Source organism: Sminthopsis crassicaudata, chromosome 2 (assembly GCF_048593235.1).
Source record: "Sminthopsis crassicaudata isolate SCR6 chromosome 2, ASM4859323v1, whole genome shotgun sequence".
Lineage (NCBI taxonomy): Eukaryota > Metazoa > Chordata > Mammalia > Dasyuromorphia > Dasyuridae > Sminthopsis > Sminthopsis crassicaudata.
Window position 1 is genome coordinate 657,982,623 of NC_133618.1, and position 17,592 is coordinate 658,000,214.

The 17,592-nt window shown below is 42.7% G+C and overlaps 1 protein-coding gene across 2 annotated transcripts in view; it reads left to right on the plus strand.

The window, feature by feature from the left end:
* Nucleotides 1–1,010: 1,010 nt before the first annotated feature.
* The window catches only part of PSAP (prosaposin), a 33,880-nt gene continuing 17,298 nt past the window's right edge, over nt 1,011–17,592 (plus strand). For both annotated transcript variants that reach the window (XM_074296900.1, XM_074296902.1), the window contains exon 1: nt 1,011–1,227. In XM_074296900.1, coding sequence (XP_074153001.1) covers nt 1,185–1,227 — 43 coding nt within the window. In that variant the 5' untranslated portion in view covers nt 1,011–1,184. The remainder of the gene's footprint in view (nt 1,228–17,592) is intronic.

The window sequence follows — 17,592 nt, forward strand, 5'->3', positions numbered from 1 at the left end:
TGCAATGGTTTTGATTGCTCACATTGATGAAATAGTAGATACATTGGTTCATTCTGAGAGGGAATAATTTTCTTTTTAGATATTTTATTAAAAAAAGGAAAACCTATATACTCTAGGCTTTGAGGACTATAGGAACATTATCTTTGGGAAGTACTAAGAAGAAGTAGAGAGGTAGAGGAGCTAACCTTATTAAACTTGGGCAGATTATGTAATCATGATCAAAACTGCTTAACTTCTCAGGACTCCCTGACACCTCTTTAAGAAAAGACTTGGGGGGAGGTTTCCCATCATGTAAGGGCTGCTTTTTATTGGTCTTTGCATCCCTACCATTTAGTACGGTAGAAGTCTGGTTTATGATTGGTCAAAAATAATAAATTACTTTTGGGGGGTGTTTCATAGGCCTTGATTGGCATACCCTAGTTTTTTTTCCCCTACCCCACAGCATTCACAAACCTTATTGAGAATTTAGAGAAAATGTACGTCAATATTTCCAAAGCACTTCAGTCCAAGCCGACCCCTAGACAGTATGGACATTAAGGAAGGACAGGTAATTGAGCTGGAAACTTTGCAGTTATCGGAAGGTGGCTGCTGTTATTATCTACAGTTTACAGTAGAGGAAATTGAAGCAGAACCTGGTTAAGTGACTTTCCCAGGGCCACGGGGCAGATAAATGTCCCAGATCCTGACCCCTGACCTTCCTGACTCCAGGACAAGAGCTCCGTCTGTGCACTCACCCGAGCTAGCTTCAAATGTCAGTTACATAATTGAAGTTATTACCAAGGGCAAGTCCTGGGAATTTCTTGGTCCAGGATTGAGAGGGTAACGCTTTAGCAAGAACATGAGCGGTTTTTTAAGGGCAACTTCACTAGGAGTTTGATGATTCAAATTCCAAGGCCTCTGCTCTCCTCCCCACTTCTATTATTTTGATCTTTCTTTCCCAAGCGCCCCTCCCCCAGTCTTTCCCTCCCCTTTTCCGCCCTCGACTCCTCCCTCCTCCGCTCTGCGGGGGTTCGCGCAGGCGCTCTGGAGTTGCTGAGTCAATCTCAGGCGGGAGGCGGGGGGCGGAGGCGAGAAACGTGCCCGGATTGCGTCTGCGCAATACGCAGCTCTGGGTGCGCCGGGGTTTAAGCCGCGGCGGATCAGCTGATTCCCCGCATTGCAGATCGGCGGTGTCCACGGGAGACATGTTGTGTGCTCTGCTCCTCTTGCCCAGCCTTCTGGGCGCGGGTAAGCCAGCTAGGGGCACGCGGAGGGGATCGGCTCGAGGCCGCAGCGGCCCCCACCCCCTCACGCTTCTCGGCTGGTTCGGGTCCGGGCTGGAGGAGAGCTCTGCGCAAGCGCCGCCCTCAACCCGCGGCAGGAGAGGTGGGGGGGGGCGCCGGGCGCTGGCAGGTGCTGCCCCACCGCCGGCCCCGGCCCCTGGGAGGCTGGCGTCCTTGGTCCTCCGGGGATCTCCCAGCTTGGCCCACCCTCTGCTTTCCTGGGCGGGGAGCGTGACGAATGTGGGGGGCGACAGATGCAGGGGCGGTGGGAGAAAGGGGAGTGCATCCGGGCCTTGCAACGACGGCTGTCCGCCGAGGGCGTGGGGTCCCGGGAGTCAGAGCCCCTCCCCCTAGAAGCCTGCCATCCCTTCGGGGACCAGTGACCTTCCTCTCGTCCTTCAGGTGACCTAGGTCACCATCCCCAGGACCCCTTCTAGCCCACTCCTACCCACTGGCCTTCTCTTGTGCGCTGTAGCCCGCCAGGACATTCTCTAGGCTTAATAAGCACTTATTAGTCTCCATGCCCGTGTAGGGGACTGCATCCCTTAACGCGGCCAGATTGGGAGCCATCCGTGCGGACTAGGTAGGGCTCGGTCCCCTTCGGAGATTGGGTGCCTTCCACTATCGAGCCGGAGGCCCTGCACACAGCAGGCGCATGTTAAATGTTGATTGCGTGGACGCATGGCTTCTCGAGGGTTGCCGACCTCTGAGGCCTCCGTGCTGCGTCTTGGTACCGCCCCAGTTGTACATCCTTTCTGCATTCAGTGCCTTCCCCAATCAGCTCTTGACTCCAGGCCTGGTTCGGGACCAGCAGCCTGAGCTGTATTTGTAGGTAGTTTCAGGCCCGGTGAGAGACTGGAAGATCGAAATTTACATGGAGCTTTTCATTCTGTTCCCCAATTATGAAATGCTGACTCATTTCGTGGGCTCGGGGATTGCAGCACCGCTGGGATTCTGGCTGCTACTTTGTTTCAAGGGAGAGGTAAAGGAAGTTTGTGCGCTGCAGGACACTTTTCCCTGAACAGAACCAATTATTTGTTGAACTCTGCAGTGCAAGTGTCTCTCGGGATAGAGTCCTAGCAGGGGGCTCATAAGATCCTTAGCACCTCTTAGCCACTTAGCAAACTTAGATAGGACCCTAGGGTAAAAATATGTCAGGAAAAGTGGACTTTTCTTCTCTAAAATAGGTTTCCAGCATCCCAGGTCATTGTGATAGGGGGGGAAATTGGAAATGTGGAAGTACATTCTCTGAGCTACAATTCAGACAATTAGGTACCTAGTGAACCATGCCAGAATAGAAAGATAAAAGAATGAATTTGCGTGCTAGGTGGTTCTTTGGATGGCGAATCAGCCTTGAAATTTAGGAGGACACGAGTTCAAATTCAGCCTCAGATAATTTTTAATTGCTTAAACTTGGATACAATTGCCTCAAAAAAAAATGTGACTAAGACAAGACTCCTTTGGTGGAGTTTATGGTGCCTTAATGAAATTTATAATCTACTGAAATGTGCTTATTGGATAAAATTGCCCATGTGAAATTAATTATCAGACTACACAATTGAGCATTTCTAGAGCTTGCTTTTTTTAGCCCCTTAAAAGAGGTAAGTAAAATTGTGTTTAGATCAGTTTTTTCTTTTTGATAACTAGCATGAGTTTTTTGAGATTTAAGTTGTTTAGTTCACTTATTTCTGGCCCTTTGTGACCCCTTTTGGAGTTAGAGATATGGAATAGTTTGCATTTCATTCTTTAGCTCATTTTACAGATTAGGAAACTGAGGTAAACTGGGTTAAGTGACTTGCCCAGGGTCACATGTCAGTGTTAGGCCAGATGTGAGTCATCCTGACTGCCGGCCTTCTGCTCAGGCCACTGAACCACATCCAAGCTCCATAGGAGCATGCTGTAAGTATATGCTACTTGAAAACAAATGGGAAGATTTATTGGGAGTTAGTAATCATTAACTTGTTCCTTTATTTCCCCTTAGCCACAGGGTTAGAAAATGGAGAACATGGCTGGAGATTTTGATAGTAAATCTTGAGCTAGAAGAAAAGGGATTTAGTATAATGGACATGGCTATGATATTGAAAAATCAACTAACTTCTGAATTGAATGAATAACGTTATAAAAATTTTGTAATATGATTCATAAATACTGATCGACTCTAGAAGGAAAAGTCACCTTCATTGACCATTCCTTGGAAAATCTTGGCTCTTGGCTCCCTAGATAGCTTATTTCTGCATAATATTCTTCCATAAGGACCCTCACATGGATATGATCCTTAGTCGTCTTAAAAAAAAAAATTTGGTAGTAGTTTGGGGGTTAAATTAAAATAGATTGTAAGTTCCTTGATTGAAGTCCGGGATTATCTTGCTCCTTTTTGCGTTTTTTTTTTTTTTTTTTTTTTTTTTTTTTTTTTTTTTAAAGCTGGCTGCATGCATTTAATCAATGTTAATTGATTGAAATGTGGCCATCATTGGTTGGAATATTCCATTAAGCCAAAGGAATGAAATCATTCCTTTTCCATTATGGATAAAGGGGATCTCCTTGGCTTCTCTCAGGGTTAAATTCATGGGTATGTGGTATAGTACTTAATAGAGAATTCTGGCTTGCCATAACTTTTAACTTTTAGAGCATAAGGTTTGGGACCCACGAAGTGATACGGCTTTTATCATGTGTCCATAAGGGAGAAGCTGGCATTTGAGTTGGGTCTTAAAGGATGTAGGTAGAAATAACCAGGTGAGAGGGGGAGGATATTTCAGGCATAGTTGATGCCCCGAGGAACCCAAGTAGGAGATTAGGGCAAGAGGGAGGGAGCCAGTCAGGCTAGAAAAGTCTATGGCATTAGCTAGTGACATAAACCTGGAAAGATGGGGTGGAGTGCCTTGAGTGTAGGCAAAAAGTTTGCATTTTACTAAGTTTTGGCAGTCCCAGGATTTTTCTGCCCTTGACCAGATCTCTGCAGTAAGAAAACTGTTCTGGTGGCACTAGGAAGGATTATAACAGTATATGGACAAAGGGCAGAGAGCACAGATAGGAAGACCTGTGGTGGTGGTTCCATCAGTGGAGGAACTGGAGGTAGGAATGAGGGCTCACCAAGATTCATCCTAAAGGGAGCAAACAGTGAGAGAAGTGGGATTGAGGGACCACCAAGAGTCGTTCTAAGAGGCCAGGAGTCTTGGGAATCTAGAAAAAGACTAATGGGAGAGAGTTGGGTGGGAATGGGTTTAAGAATTGATATATTGATTCAGAGATGTAGATGCCTGAAACTTGATTTGGGATGGTGATCTAGCTGAAGTTGAGGGAGAAGTAGGACTGAGGAGGGAAAGATAAACTCAGCTGAGCCAGCCCCTGGCAAATGATAAGTGCAGCTGCAGACAAAATTTCCATTACCAGGGAAATGTTGTGATCAAAGTCTTCTGTAGGCAGAAAGGATTGAGACCAAAGATTGAAGTTGGCTGGTGAGGGTACTGAGCCACAAGGACCATGGAGAGCACCATGTGGGAACCTCCATCTTGGTCAGGATAAGACAGGGCAGCTTTTTCTGGAATAGTTCCTGAAGCCAAGCAAAAACAAAAATCCAGAAGGAAAGGTGGATTTGCTGTGCCAAATACCTCAGAAGTTAACAATGGAGAAGAGGAGGAGCCTCTTTATCTATGTGGTTTGGTGGGATTGGAAGCCAACTTGCAAGGGATTCAAGAAGGAGATGGAAGACAAGTGTAGGTATAGGGGTAGACAAGGTTGGTTGTTTTGTGAAATTCCTTAGTAAAGTAGAGAAGAGAGTAGTTAGACTTGGTGTAAGACTGGAGAAAAAAGCTTTCTGGCAAATGAGGAGTTCCTCTGAGCAAGGAGTGCTTGAGCTTAGTAAAGCTGTGACTGTATTTTCTGAAGATGCAGACTCATCAAATGACACATGATCATCCTTTACAGCCAAGCTCCACTTTGTATGATACATGTGGAATCAATTTAATCCTAACAATCCTGATGGTTAGTTAATGGCTTTTTTTCCTTGTCTGAATCCAGTTTCATTGTAGAAGCTCCTGTCTGAGCAGACAAGCATCTAGTTTTTGAGAATTGATTGAGACACTGAGAAGTTTAGCGTGTCCTTGGAGTCCCTAAAGCACAGTTAGGATTTGAACTCAGGGGTTCTATTCCTCTGTCCCTTTAGAATTGAGGAAAGGTCACATGACTGTACTGCTTAAGTGGGAGAGGCCTGACTCCAATCCTTGCCTTTCTATCCTAGAGGTTACTAGAGTTAATTTGAGAGAGATTTTAGATTTTAGTTCCATTTAGATCTTTAGTAAATTCAGGATCATACTCTCAAAGAGAAGTCAGACTACATTTTCTCTGTAAAAGAAAATTAACGAATAACTAATGACATATATATATACACACACACACACAAAAAAAAAAAAAACTTATAGAGAGCAAAAGAGGCCTATGCATGAAATTTAGGCTATTCTGTACAATTTGTTTTTCAAGTATACAAGAAATTTGAGATGGTATTCTATTTTAGTTTAAGTAGAATTGCCATTTTTGTCATTGGCTCTGCCCACCCATGGGCAATTACTAATTTCCTCCAGTTATTTAAATCTGATTTTAATTGTATAAAAAAGGCTTTAATGTTCATATAATTCCTAAGTTTGTACTGGCAGATAGATATACTCTGATATTTTGAGTGAAATGTCTTATACTATCTCTTTGCAGGACTTATGCTGATTATGTAGATTTATTTTACATCCTGCTACTTTGCTAAAATTATTTACTAATTGTTTTTTGTTGCCTTTGGATTTTCCAAGTATACTATCATATCATCTGTGAAAAGAGATGATTTCATTTCCTTATTGTCTATTCTCATTCCTTTGTTTCTTTTTCTCATTGTTATTGCTAGCATTTCTGGTACAATATTGATTAATACTGATAATAATGGGCACCCTTGTTTCACTCCTGATCTTATTGGTAAGGTTTCTTGTTTATCCCCATTAAAGATAATGCTTGTCAGTGGTTTTAGGTAAATGCTTGATTTGAAGAAAAAAGCAGTTTTTTGCTTCTGTTGATGTAATCATATGATTTTTGTTTTTTTGTTATAATGAGTTATGTTAACAGGTTTTCTAATACTGAACCAGTCCTGTATTCCTGGCATAAATTCTACTTGATTACAGTGTATAATTTGTATTTTTGCATCTATGTTCATTAGTAAAATTGATATCTATAGTTTTCTGGTTTTGTTCTTCCAGTTTTAGGAATTCTACCAAATTCCTTTTAGGAAACAAATATGGTATAAATAAATGGTAGAATTCCTTACTTATTATTGCAAATAATTTATTCAATATTGAAATTAAATGATCTTTAAATATTTGGTAGAATTTACTGGTATGTCCATCTGTTCCTGATGTATGGAAGCTCATTTATGACCTGCTCAATTTCTTTTTAAAAATAGGTTTATTTAAATATTCCAACTTGCTCTCTTCTCTAAGCTGTCCTGTTATCTGATTCCTTTTGGCCTTTCTTTAGTTTTTAGCATATCAAAAGCATGTTTCGAGGATCTTACTTAGTTTTGTACCCAGATCTTATCTCTTCACCCACCCACCTCCTAACTAGTGGAGAAAAAGCCTAGTAGCTTTTGTAACCATTGTGTAATCAAACAAAACAAGCAACTTCCCCTTTGCAGGCTCTCTCATTCTACTGCTGGCATCCACCTCTCTGGAATCCGGAGGAGGTCGTTGCATTGTTTAGCTTGTCTTTCACTTTCCTTCAGTTCATGTACATCTTTCCTGGCTTCCCTGAAATCATCCTTTTTGTCATTTCTAACAGTGCAATAAAATTTCATTATTGATCAAATATTGATCCTGTACCATATTTTGTTTACTAATTTACTCGAGTCAGTACATTCAGGCTTAATAATGGGAACAGTGCAGGTATCAAAAAATAGATCTTTATATCCTAGAACTGTGTTCCAAAGAAGGGAGGTGGGGTCAACCCTAATGGCCACAGTGAGCTTATTGACTGTAATTCATGGTGTCTTTTCTCAGTGGATACTGGCCAGGCCTTCTCGTTACAGTATTCATTCGGGGCAGCTGGATCAGGTGTTCCTATATGAGTATGTCTGAGAAGGTTTTGAAGCTTGTCTCCATTTTTATCACCTGATTTCTTCTGTTGATTATCAGGAGATGTTTTTGTTGAATTGGAGAATAATATGGCTGAGTGGACTAATTGAAGAGATTGTGCTATGAGTTATTAATTATAAGTCTGTTCATCTTTTTACTTAGAGGCCTTATGAAAATAATATTATTTTCCCTGTCAGTCCTTTCAGTAGTCACTAGGCCTTGTATCATTTATCCCCTTGTGTTTATAAGAGGTCAGGGTAAAATTTATCCTCCTGTCCCAGTTACCTTTCTCCATCACAACAAGCAGGTAAAATGAATCTATAGAAAGTTAACATTCACCAGTTTTGTGTATACAAATGTGTGTCTGTCTCCTAGGGTCTAACTTGTTTCAAATTGGCAGGGACCTCCTTGAATCTTAAATCACTGTTTTTTTTCCCCCCCCCTGAGCCTGGGGTTAAGTGACTTGCCCAGGGTCACACAGCCAGGAAGTGTTAAGTGTCTGAGACCAGATTTGAATTCAGGTCCTTCTGAATTCAGGGCTGGTGCTCTATCCACTGCCCCACCTAGCTGCCCCTGACCTCCTTGAATCTTAATCCTCTGGTTAAACATAACTCATTGTTACAGATAAGGAAACCGAGGCCCAGAACTAAAGTGATAGTCATGGGCACAAGAGCATTTAATGCCTACTGGGTGCCAGGTACTGTGTTGGTTTACAAAGCTTTCAGCTTATTCCGTTGGAACAAAAAAAAATTGTATATAACTACCAAGTATGCCAGCCCAGGTATTCTGACAGAAGATCCAGTTCTTTCTGTTCTACCATGCTGGCTGCCTCTCCTGGTACAGTCATTGCCTGAACAATCCTCCATCTGCCCCCTTCTCCAGTATCACTGGGGCCTCTGAAGACCTCCAGGGACTGGAGCCTCTTGTTTATAAAAGCATCCTGTTCCCTTTGGAGCATTTCTTGTAAGGAATTTTAAAAGTTTCTTAAAACTGGTCTCTGAGACTTGTGCCACACTGTTTGAAATGTGCAGGCCCAGGTCCTAGGCAGTCGGGGAAAAGTGTCCCCTGTCCCATACTGTCTTTGGGAGGACAGAAGAGGGAAGTTAAAACTTGGGCCAGAGAATAAAAGGGACGGAGGTTAGGGCTGAGCCTTTGATCCCTTCAGTGTGGCTATTGTTGCCAGGGGACAAGAAGGCAGAGACAGCTCTTGGTTCCTGCCTGCCACAGATCTTCAGGGTCTGACCATTTGTTCCGGCAGTGGGTCTGGGCTGGCTGCACCGGTCTGTGTGCTTCTGGGGCAAGGGAGCTTCCCTTAGAATTGCATCATAGAGGGCAGAGATCCTGCTGTGGCTACCACTGTTTGGTGAACTGATATAGATAATGAGCTCCCCTGTGGAATGTGTGGTCCTTGGGGCCTGGAGACCTTTGTAGCAGCCTTCTACTTTTTGGAGTGAAGCTTCACCTAGGCAGCCAACTGTATTGTTCTGCTTCTTAGGGCATCTTTACCTGTGCACTGAATAGTGTGCATATTTCCTGAAATATGTGCTAAAAGGTTTGGTAAAGTTTTATGTGCGTGATTTAGTTCTGGACTTATCAGACAAGATGTATTAGGTTAAACATCAAAGTTGTATTCTCTTTAGAAATCTATTGAACCTGGCTACTACTTAATCATGCCTATGTATCTTTCTTTCCTTTTGTGGATAAACTCTTTGAGCATCTATACAGATGCTGCCCTCCTGCATTTTTGGTCACCTCACCTCTGAACTGAAGCTGCTCTCCAGAGTTACTAATGATCTCTCTTTAAATAACATTTAATTTTTCCACTTATATTTAAAGATATTTTTCTCCCTTTCTCCTCTCCTTGTTAAAATGGTAAGCAATTTGTTGTTGATTATATAAATGCAGTTGTGTAGAACATTTCTCTATTAGTCATAGTTATGAAAGAAGAAACAGACAAAAGGAAAAAAACCATGAAAAAATGAATTGAAAAGAATGGTTTCAATCTGTATTGAGAGTCCATTAGTTCTTTGTGAGTAGCATGAGCCCTATGTAATTGTCTTGGATCATTCATTGTATTGCTGAGAAGAGCTGAATCATTCATAGTTGAATATACTCTTACTCAGTATAATGTATTCCTGTGTGCTACTCATTTCAATTAGCATCAGTTCATATAAATCTTTGTAGTTTTTTTTTTTAAATCTGCCTCATCATTTCTTATTGCACAGTCATATTCCATTATGTTCATATGTCACACTTGTTTACCCATTCAGCAATTGATGGACATCCCTTCAATTTCCAGTTCTTTACTACTCAAAAAGGGGTGCTATGAATTTTTTTGTACACGTAGGTCCTTTTTTAGTGATTTCTTTGAGATACAGACCCAGTAGTGGTATTGTTGGATCAGAGTATGCACAGTTTGGTTGCTCTTTGAGCCTAGTTCAGAATTGCTCTCCAGAATGGTTGGATTAGTTTACAATTCTACCAACAATACATTAGTGTCCCACTTGTCCTGTCTTTTCTGGTTATTTATTGTTTTCCTTCACTGTCATAGCCAATCTGAAAGGTGTGAGGTGGTACCTCAGTGTTTTTGCATTTCTCTACTCAAAAGTGATGTAGAGCATTTCTTCATAGAGTTACAGATAGCTTTGATTTCTTCATTTGAACTGCCTGTCCATATCCTTTGACCATGTATGAATTGAGAAATGACTTATTTTCTTATAAATTTGACTCAGTTCTCTATTATCTGGGAAATGAGGCCTTTATCTAATACTTGTGAAGATTAGATTGTTTCTCAGCTTTCTGCTTTTCTTATAATTTTGGTTGCTTTGGTTTTGTTTGTGTAAAAGCTGTTTAATAGAATTAGAATAATCTATATTTCATTTCATAATATTCTCTATTTCTTCCTTCTCCATAAATCTTACAGGTAGATTATTTGCTCTTCTATAAGCAAATTTGCTATGGCATCCTTTATGTCAACATCATGTACCCATTTGAACCTTACTTTGGTGTAGTGTGAGGTGTTGGTCTTTTCCTAGTTTCTGCTATATTGTTCCAGTTTTCTCAACAGGTTTTGACAAGAGTGAGAGGCGAGGGTCTTTTGAGGTTTATGTAGCACTAGGTTACAATGGTCATACATATTACTGTCTTTCTTGGGTACCTCAACTATGACATTGATCCACCACTTTATTTCTTAGCCAAGACCAGGTAGTTTTGATGATTACCATTTTATAATTAGTTTGAGGTCTGGTATAGCTTTAATTTAAAAACTTAAAAAAAAATTAATTCCCTTGTTATTCTTGATTTTGTTTTTCTAGATGAATTTTGTTTTTTTTTTTTTTCCTAGCTCTGTAAAATTTTGTTAGTTTGATTGGTAAGACACTCAATAAATAAATTAGTTTAGGTAAAACTCTCATTTTTATTATATTGACTTAGCCTACCCATGAGCAATTGATATTTTTATAATTTAGATCTACTTTGTGTGAAAAATGTTTTGTAATTGTGTTGGAGAGAGACAGGCAGGGGGAGACAGGCAGACACACTGCCATTTAGACATTAGGCCACAGCCTCTCTGCCCCATTTTCCCACTTTGATCCATTCCACTCAGAGGTCAAGTTAGCTTTAAAGTGCTTGTCTGACCTATGACCTGGCTGTAGCACATCTTGTCAGTTGTCTTCAGTTTATCTTTTGGATGTTTCCCTTGTACATAAAAGGCCAAGGTCTCCCCGGGCATCCAGGACCATTGTGTCATGCCCTCCTGGCAGTTACAATTACCAGTCTGTCCTAGGCCCAACAGAGTACCTTTGACCACTGACCTTTGCAGTGTGAACTCTACCCGGCTCGCCTCCTCTGAGGCCTTCAAAGGTCTCTGATGATGATTTCTTGAATCTATAGTTTAATAACCGGTAGCGCACTCAAGAACAGCCACGTGTAATCTTAAAAGCCTTTATTATACCTACTCACATAATGCCTTGACTGATGCCCTGACTTGTCAGCTCCCTAGTAAACACCTGGTCTGAAGACCCACGTGTTCACTACCAAACTCCTTACCTATCCATCAGCTTGGCTTGGCTACCCCAGGCTAGGGAGCCAAGTTAAAGAGCTCCAGGTTAGAGAGCGACTGCTGTCTGCAGTGGGCTTATAAAGGGCCTGTGAGGTCCCATTCGGAAGCTATCTCAGTATGGCCAGAATCCCACCCACAGGGCAGTCCTATATCCATAGAGATTACTTTCTGGGCCACTCAAATCTCCTGTTGAGCTGTGCCTGCCCATTTAAAGGGCCCTTACAATTCCCTTCTCTTGTTTGAGAAGCTAAACTTTTAGCACCAGCTGTAGTTCACTTGGTCCATGAGATGACAGAGTGTTATGCCCAAGGAGGTACAAAGCACCAGATCAGTAAACAGAAGTATGACAATGAGAACCAGGCTCAACAGTGGCCCAAGTGTTCAACCCATTCATCAAAGTCATACTCGAGATAATAAGCCAAAGAGGTTGGATGCCAATGAGGTAAGATGTCAACACTGAATGTGGGTGTGGGGATAGCCTTCTGGGAGCTTGATTACAAGCTTCCTGCTGTTCTTCAGTGGTGATCTTTGTTAAAAGATCTTCCATCTGGCTCTTTAACCTCTTTATATAAGCATTATGTTCAGCTGTATCCTTGAGCCTGATCCCAGAGTTACCTGGGTCCATAGTGCCTGCCTTCCCTCCTAAGTGGCGTTTCTACCGGATCTTTCAGAATCTTAATTCTGAATATTAAATATTTTCGAAACCTGATAATTCCTGATGCGTCCGCCAAAATGCTGGAACTCTGTCTTCCCAGAAATCAGCTGGAGCCAGGATCACTAAAGGTCTTTATTCTTGATCTTTTACGGCCAAGGTCAGGGGCTTAGGTCTAGCAACCTCGCAGACCATTTCCCGTCTCCTGATCTGTCTCTGGCCACTGGACTCAGAAGGCTCTGGAGGGGAAAGTGAGGTCGGTGACCTTGCCCAGCCTCCCTCACTTCCATCCAACTCACTTGCATGGCACGGCGTCACCTTCCTGAGGTCACGGGCCTCTTAGAGAAGGAAGGGCAAGGGACTAAATGAAATACCAAACATGGGATTAATTACAGAGACCAATTGCATTGGACTACAGTTTTTAAAAGACCTTACTAATAGGATTATAAGAAATGCCAATGGAATGGGCAAAGTCAAATTCAATGCAAAGTTCCTGAGCCCAGCTTAACCCCTGGCATTAGTGCGTGTGGATGGAATTGGCACGCCGGGCTGCTTGTGAAGGCAAAAGTATTGAAATTGCGTCTTTGCCATAAGCTCCTCCCGCCATGATTGGCAGGTCCCAAGCCTGGTTTGTTTCAATGAAGGGCATTGTGACAGTTCCATTATAGCCACTCATTTTGCCTGGCCCAGCCTTGGTGGTGGAGAAGAGCACACTTGTGACGGCAGTAAATGGGGAGAGCCCGTTCCTCTACTCCTTTTAACCAAATAACCCCTAACTCCCTGCCCAAAGGCCCAGGCCTTCCTGAAGTTAGGAAGGATCAGAGGTTTTTTAATGCCCCGTCCTGGAGACAGATTTTCACAGCCTCTAGGCTGCATTTGTGCATAATCAGTCAGCATTTATTACAAGTACCCCCACAGTACTAGCAGAATTTCCCCTGTTCTCCCATGTGTTTCTCCATCTCATCTGCCGCCTTCCTCCCAGCCGTGGGAGCTGGGGAAGAGCTCTTGTCCCTAAGGGCGCCCTGAAAGGGTGTGTCAACATTGCTACTATTCTAAGGCTCTCCCCACCCCCTGGTAACTTGACTCTTCCCCAAGTCCCCTCTCTGCTCCCTGGAGAATCAGCTTCTTGGGGCCTGGGCCTCACTCTCCTGGCTTTTGTTTTTGTGTCTCTGGGCTTGGCTTCTACATTCACGTCTTGAGTCTATGAATTTGAACATACTAACCTGAATTTTTTTTGAGGGGAGGCGGTAAGAGGTGATGCTATTTTTTTTTTTTCAGACTTGTTCATTATATTTTGATACAATAAAAATAAAAAATAAAATTTAAAAAATAATAAAATTATTTTAAAAACTTCACTATTTTTATTGGGAGAAGAATTTTGAGGTTAGATGGGGCTCCAGAGGCTTTTCCTGAGTGCTGCTTTTTAAAAATGTCTGGGCATTAAATTGTGTAGTGGGAAGATATTGTGCTGGGGATTTGTGTAAAAATCAGCAGATTATAATCTAGATTAAAAAGATGGAAGATGGGAGGTTGGCTCTCTGGAGATAGTTCAATATCTTTTGAAGCTAACTGCTGTTTTTAAGTTTCTCAGTTTTAATTTTTAATTGTGTTTCCATCTATATTGCTGAAGGAAATAATCATTCATTGTTCACTTGTATTTTCAGTTTTGTCTGACTCTGTGATCCCACCCGGGGTCTTTTAGCAAAGACACTCGACTGGTTTGCCATTTCCTTCAGCCCATTTTACGGATGAGGAAACTGAATCCAACAGGGTGAAATGACTTGGAGATTTTCTCTGCACCGATAGAACTCAGTGGGTACTTTCACTTGGGAGAACTTTTAACATTTAATTTTTCAGGGCTCCTTGCAAAATTAGACCCTGCTTTAAGGAATATCCGCCTTAAATGTCAGGGTCACACAGTATCTGAGGCTAGATCCCAACTCAGGAAGAAGATTCTCCTGCCTCCAAGTCCTGGCACTCTCCATTGCGCCTCTCTTTAAGATAACTTAAAATCTACAATGTGCCGAGCACTTGCAGAAATTTCATTGAATCCTCACAAAACCATGAGAGGTAGGTGCTGTTATTAATCCCCTTTTACAGTTGAGGAAACTGAGGCAGACAGGGTCAGTTCAGTAAGAAGCCCATACTCTGCTAATCGTGTCTGAGATAGGATTTGAACTGAGCTCCAGACCCCCTGGCCACCCACTTCAGGACTGGCAGCTTCTGGGGTCATTCACTTTGCACAGTTCACAAAAGACTGTTTCTTGCCATTTGTTGCATTCATTGACTCTGGTTACAGAACCTATTCCATCACATTCATGCACTGCAGCTCATTTACCAATTCCCTAATCAATGGGTGGTTTCTGGCTCTTGGCAGCTGTGAAATAGGGGGCTTTTAAAAGTCATCTTCCCTGGGGAATGTACTTAGCTGCTTGGAGTTGGGTCAAGGCTGTGTCTTAACATAAAGGAGCATAATAGACTTTCATAATTCTAATGGAGATTTATATCAGGTGATGTTTCTTTTCTAATCAGAAGTCAAAAAGCGGTTACTTTTAGTAGACCTGCCTATAATCCCGTTCTGAATTTAGATAAAGGACTTATCTAGATTAGCTTTAATCCGTGTTAACTTGAGCCCAGATTTATTGTTTCAAGTTTCTAGAACAAACAGCAGTCAATGCTTTTCTTTTTATGGAAGCATAACCTTATTTACTTACACCAGTCATTTTGTAGATGGGGAAATTCACAATTAAGTGTCTGAGCCAGGACGGAACCCAGGCTTCCTAAGCCCCTCTTTCTCATTTGGCCAAGTGTTTGATCCTTAACAAATCTGAGAAGCGGAATTAGACTAGTGCTAGGAGACAAATGCCAGAGTGTTACAGAGGCAGAAATGCCAGGATTTGGCAAGTTCTTGGAGACTTCACTAGTGACTCAATTATAGTCTCTGTTGTTGAGTCTACCCATCACCTCTCTGCTGATCTCCAGGCTTGCACTCTGCCTATTAAATATCTCAAAAAAAAGAGTGTCTGGAAGACGTCTTAAATGCAGCATGTCCCAAACTGAACCCATTATATTTCCCTCCCTTCCGTTGAGAAGCCCACCGTTCTCAGAGTCTCCCAGGACCGGAACTCTCTCACCTCCCAGGCCCGGTCTGTCGCCAAGGCCAGTTGCTTTTATCTTCCTAACTTTCACGTGGGCCCCCTTCATGCTGACACTGCTGGGTCCTTGTCACCTTACTCTGGACTTGCTGCTGCAATCCCATAACCACCGTGTGACCACTCCCAATGTTAGATGGAAGGCTCTGACCATGGGCAGTGAGCAGACTACTTGCCCCCTTTTATTTTGGGGTGAGAGCCGCTGGATGAGCAGGCCAGGGTGGGTTTAGTAGATGCTCTTTACATTTTATTATGTTATCGTCACCTCCCATCTTCTGGATGCCCCCGTTTGTTGAAGTCACCATCCTCCTTATCTGTGTCATCTTGCACATCTCAGCTCATATTCCAATAAGTCAGTTATTCTGTAAATACTAAGCGCCCCTGGTGTGGCAGGCACTACCTCGAGCCCTAAGGAGTGTGTGTGTGTGTGTGTGTGTGTGTGTGTGTGTGTGTGTGTGTCCAAGCCCATCATGCATTAGCTGCATTGCATTTGCTCATTTGTGGCTAACCTTTAGGGGACCATTAATGTGTCTGCTGTGCTGTGTAGTGTAGCTGATCTGAAGGGAATTGAAATGGTTTTTCTCGGAGTTTCTTCCCTTTTCCCTCCCCCTTTGGTGGAGATCCTTCCATGTGTAGTGCTTTTATTTTTAAAAGCCATTAGCATGTAATCTTCTAGTCCTAAGGAGAGTCTTTTCCCCCCTACAATCATTTTCTTGGTCTTCAGAATCTAGAGCTTGGAGATGTTCTCTGCACCGATAGAACTCGGTGGGTACTTTCACTTGGGAGAAGTTAACATTTTCAGTGCTCCTTGCAAAGTCAGACCTGTCTGCCTTACATGTTTTACGGTGATGTTTTCCTATTCTTTACCATAGTCATCTAGAGCAGCGGTTCTCAAACCCTGCTCTCATTATCTTTTACCAATAAAACTTATTGAGGATCTGGGGGTTTTGGTATGTGGGTTATGATGAAAGATAGTTACCACAATAGAAAGAGACATTTTCTGGCACTTCATCTATTGCTTACAGCGCAGCCCCTGAGGCCTAGCACCCCACACAAGCCGGTTCCTGATAGAGCTCCCTAGGCTCACGCCTGGACATCTCTCCCTTGCTTAGACTCCCCCTCACAGCCGGGACTCGTTTTGCTGTAGCAGATTGTAGCCTCATTGAGATAAAAACGTGGGAACCCTCTCGCCATTTTATAATGTTTCTAGGAGAGTGTGTTCTGAATGTGGGGCTGCTGCCCATGAACCATTTGGAGTACACCCTCTTCCTAAGGGGGGGAGCGCTTTTGTGTTTTCCTTTTCTTTGCTCCTCCCTCCCAACAACAAGGCTCTCAGCCAAAGTAATCATAAGCTTGGGGGAGGGGGTGCTACATGTAACAGGTTTGATCAAGGAGACATTAAATGAGTAATGGGAACAATTTGAAAATTCATTTGATGTCTAGGTCATTATAGTAATCTAGTCTTACGTCACCCTCCCATAAAATAGCCTTGCTTGTTTGGCCGCCGAGCCTGCCCACCAGCACTTGTGACTTCCAGGAGGCTTGGACTGGTGGTGGGGGAGGGAGGAGACTCCTTTATAACCTTTCATAACATGCCAGTGTCCAGAAGAAAACCCGGTTTGAGAGTCAGAGCTCTTTAAGATGAAAGGTCCCTCTGACTCTGCCGTTTGGCACACAGAGCGTGTCACGGGAGCATTCTGTCATCTCTGGCTCCCGGCTTCCTTAGACCTTCCTGAATCTGACCTGCAAGAAACCTTTCTCAATTATTCCCCCTTCATTTTAAACTAGAGCTGTTTAATTCCATCACGCCCAAGTCTTGGCCACTCATCTGGGGGTTTCTTAGCAAAGGTATTGGGGTGGTTCTCCATTTCCTTCTCCAGTTCCTTTTACAGAAAGGAGTCAAACAGGGTTAAGGAACTTGCCCAGAGTCACACAGAGAGTAAGTGTCCGAGGTTGGATTTGAACTCGGCTCTTCCCGAGGGCTCTGTGCTCTGCACCACTTAGCTGCCCTAAATGCTGTACATAACCATAACAACATAAAAATTGGGTATCACAGAACTCTTTAAACCATTAATTAGTGAAAATTTCATCCTGGATCTACCTAAAATTATGATGAGGTTACAGAAACCCAAGTGTAAAAAATGGAACACAAGATTTGCAAGGATAATTGTTGAAAACTCTTTGTATTAAAAAAAAAAAAAAAAAAAGGAGGAAAATCCACTGTGTGACTTCTGACAAATCTCCAAAACAATATTTTATGGGCCTGGACCCTTCCTGCTTAGGAGCAATTATGGAAAGCTTTCATTTTTCCCTCAGCCTCTGGACACTAGGAATCTTTAGTGTTTAGATGCCTGCTGAGTTAAAA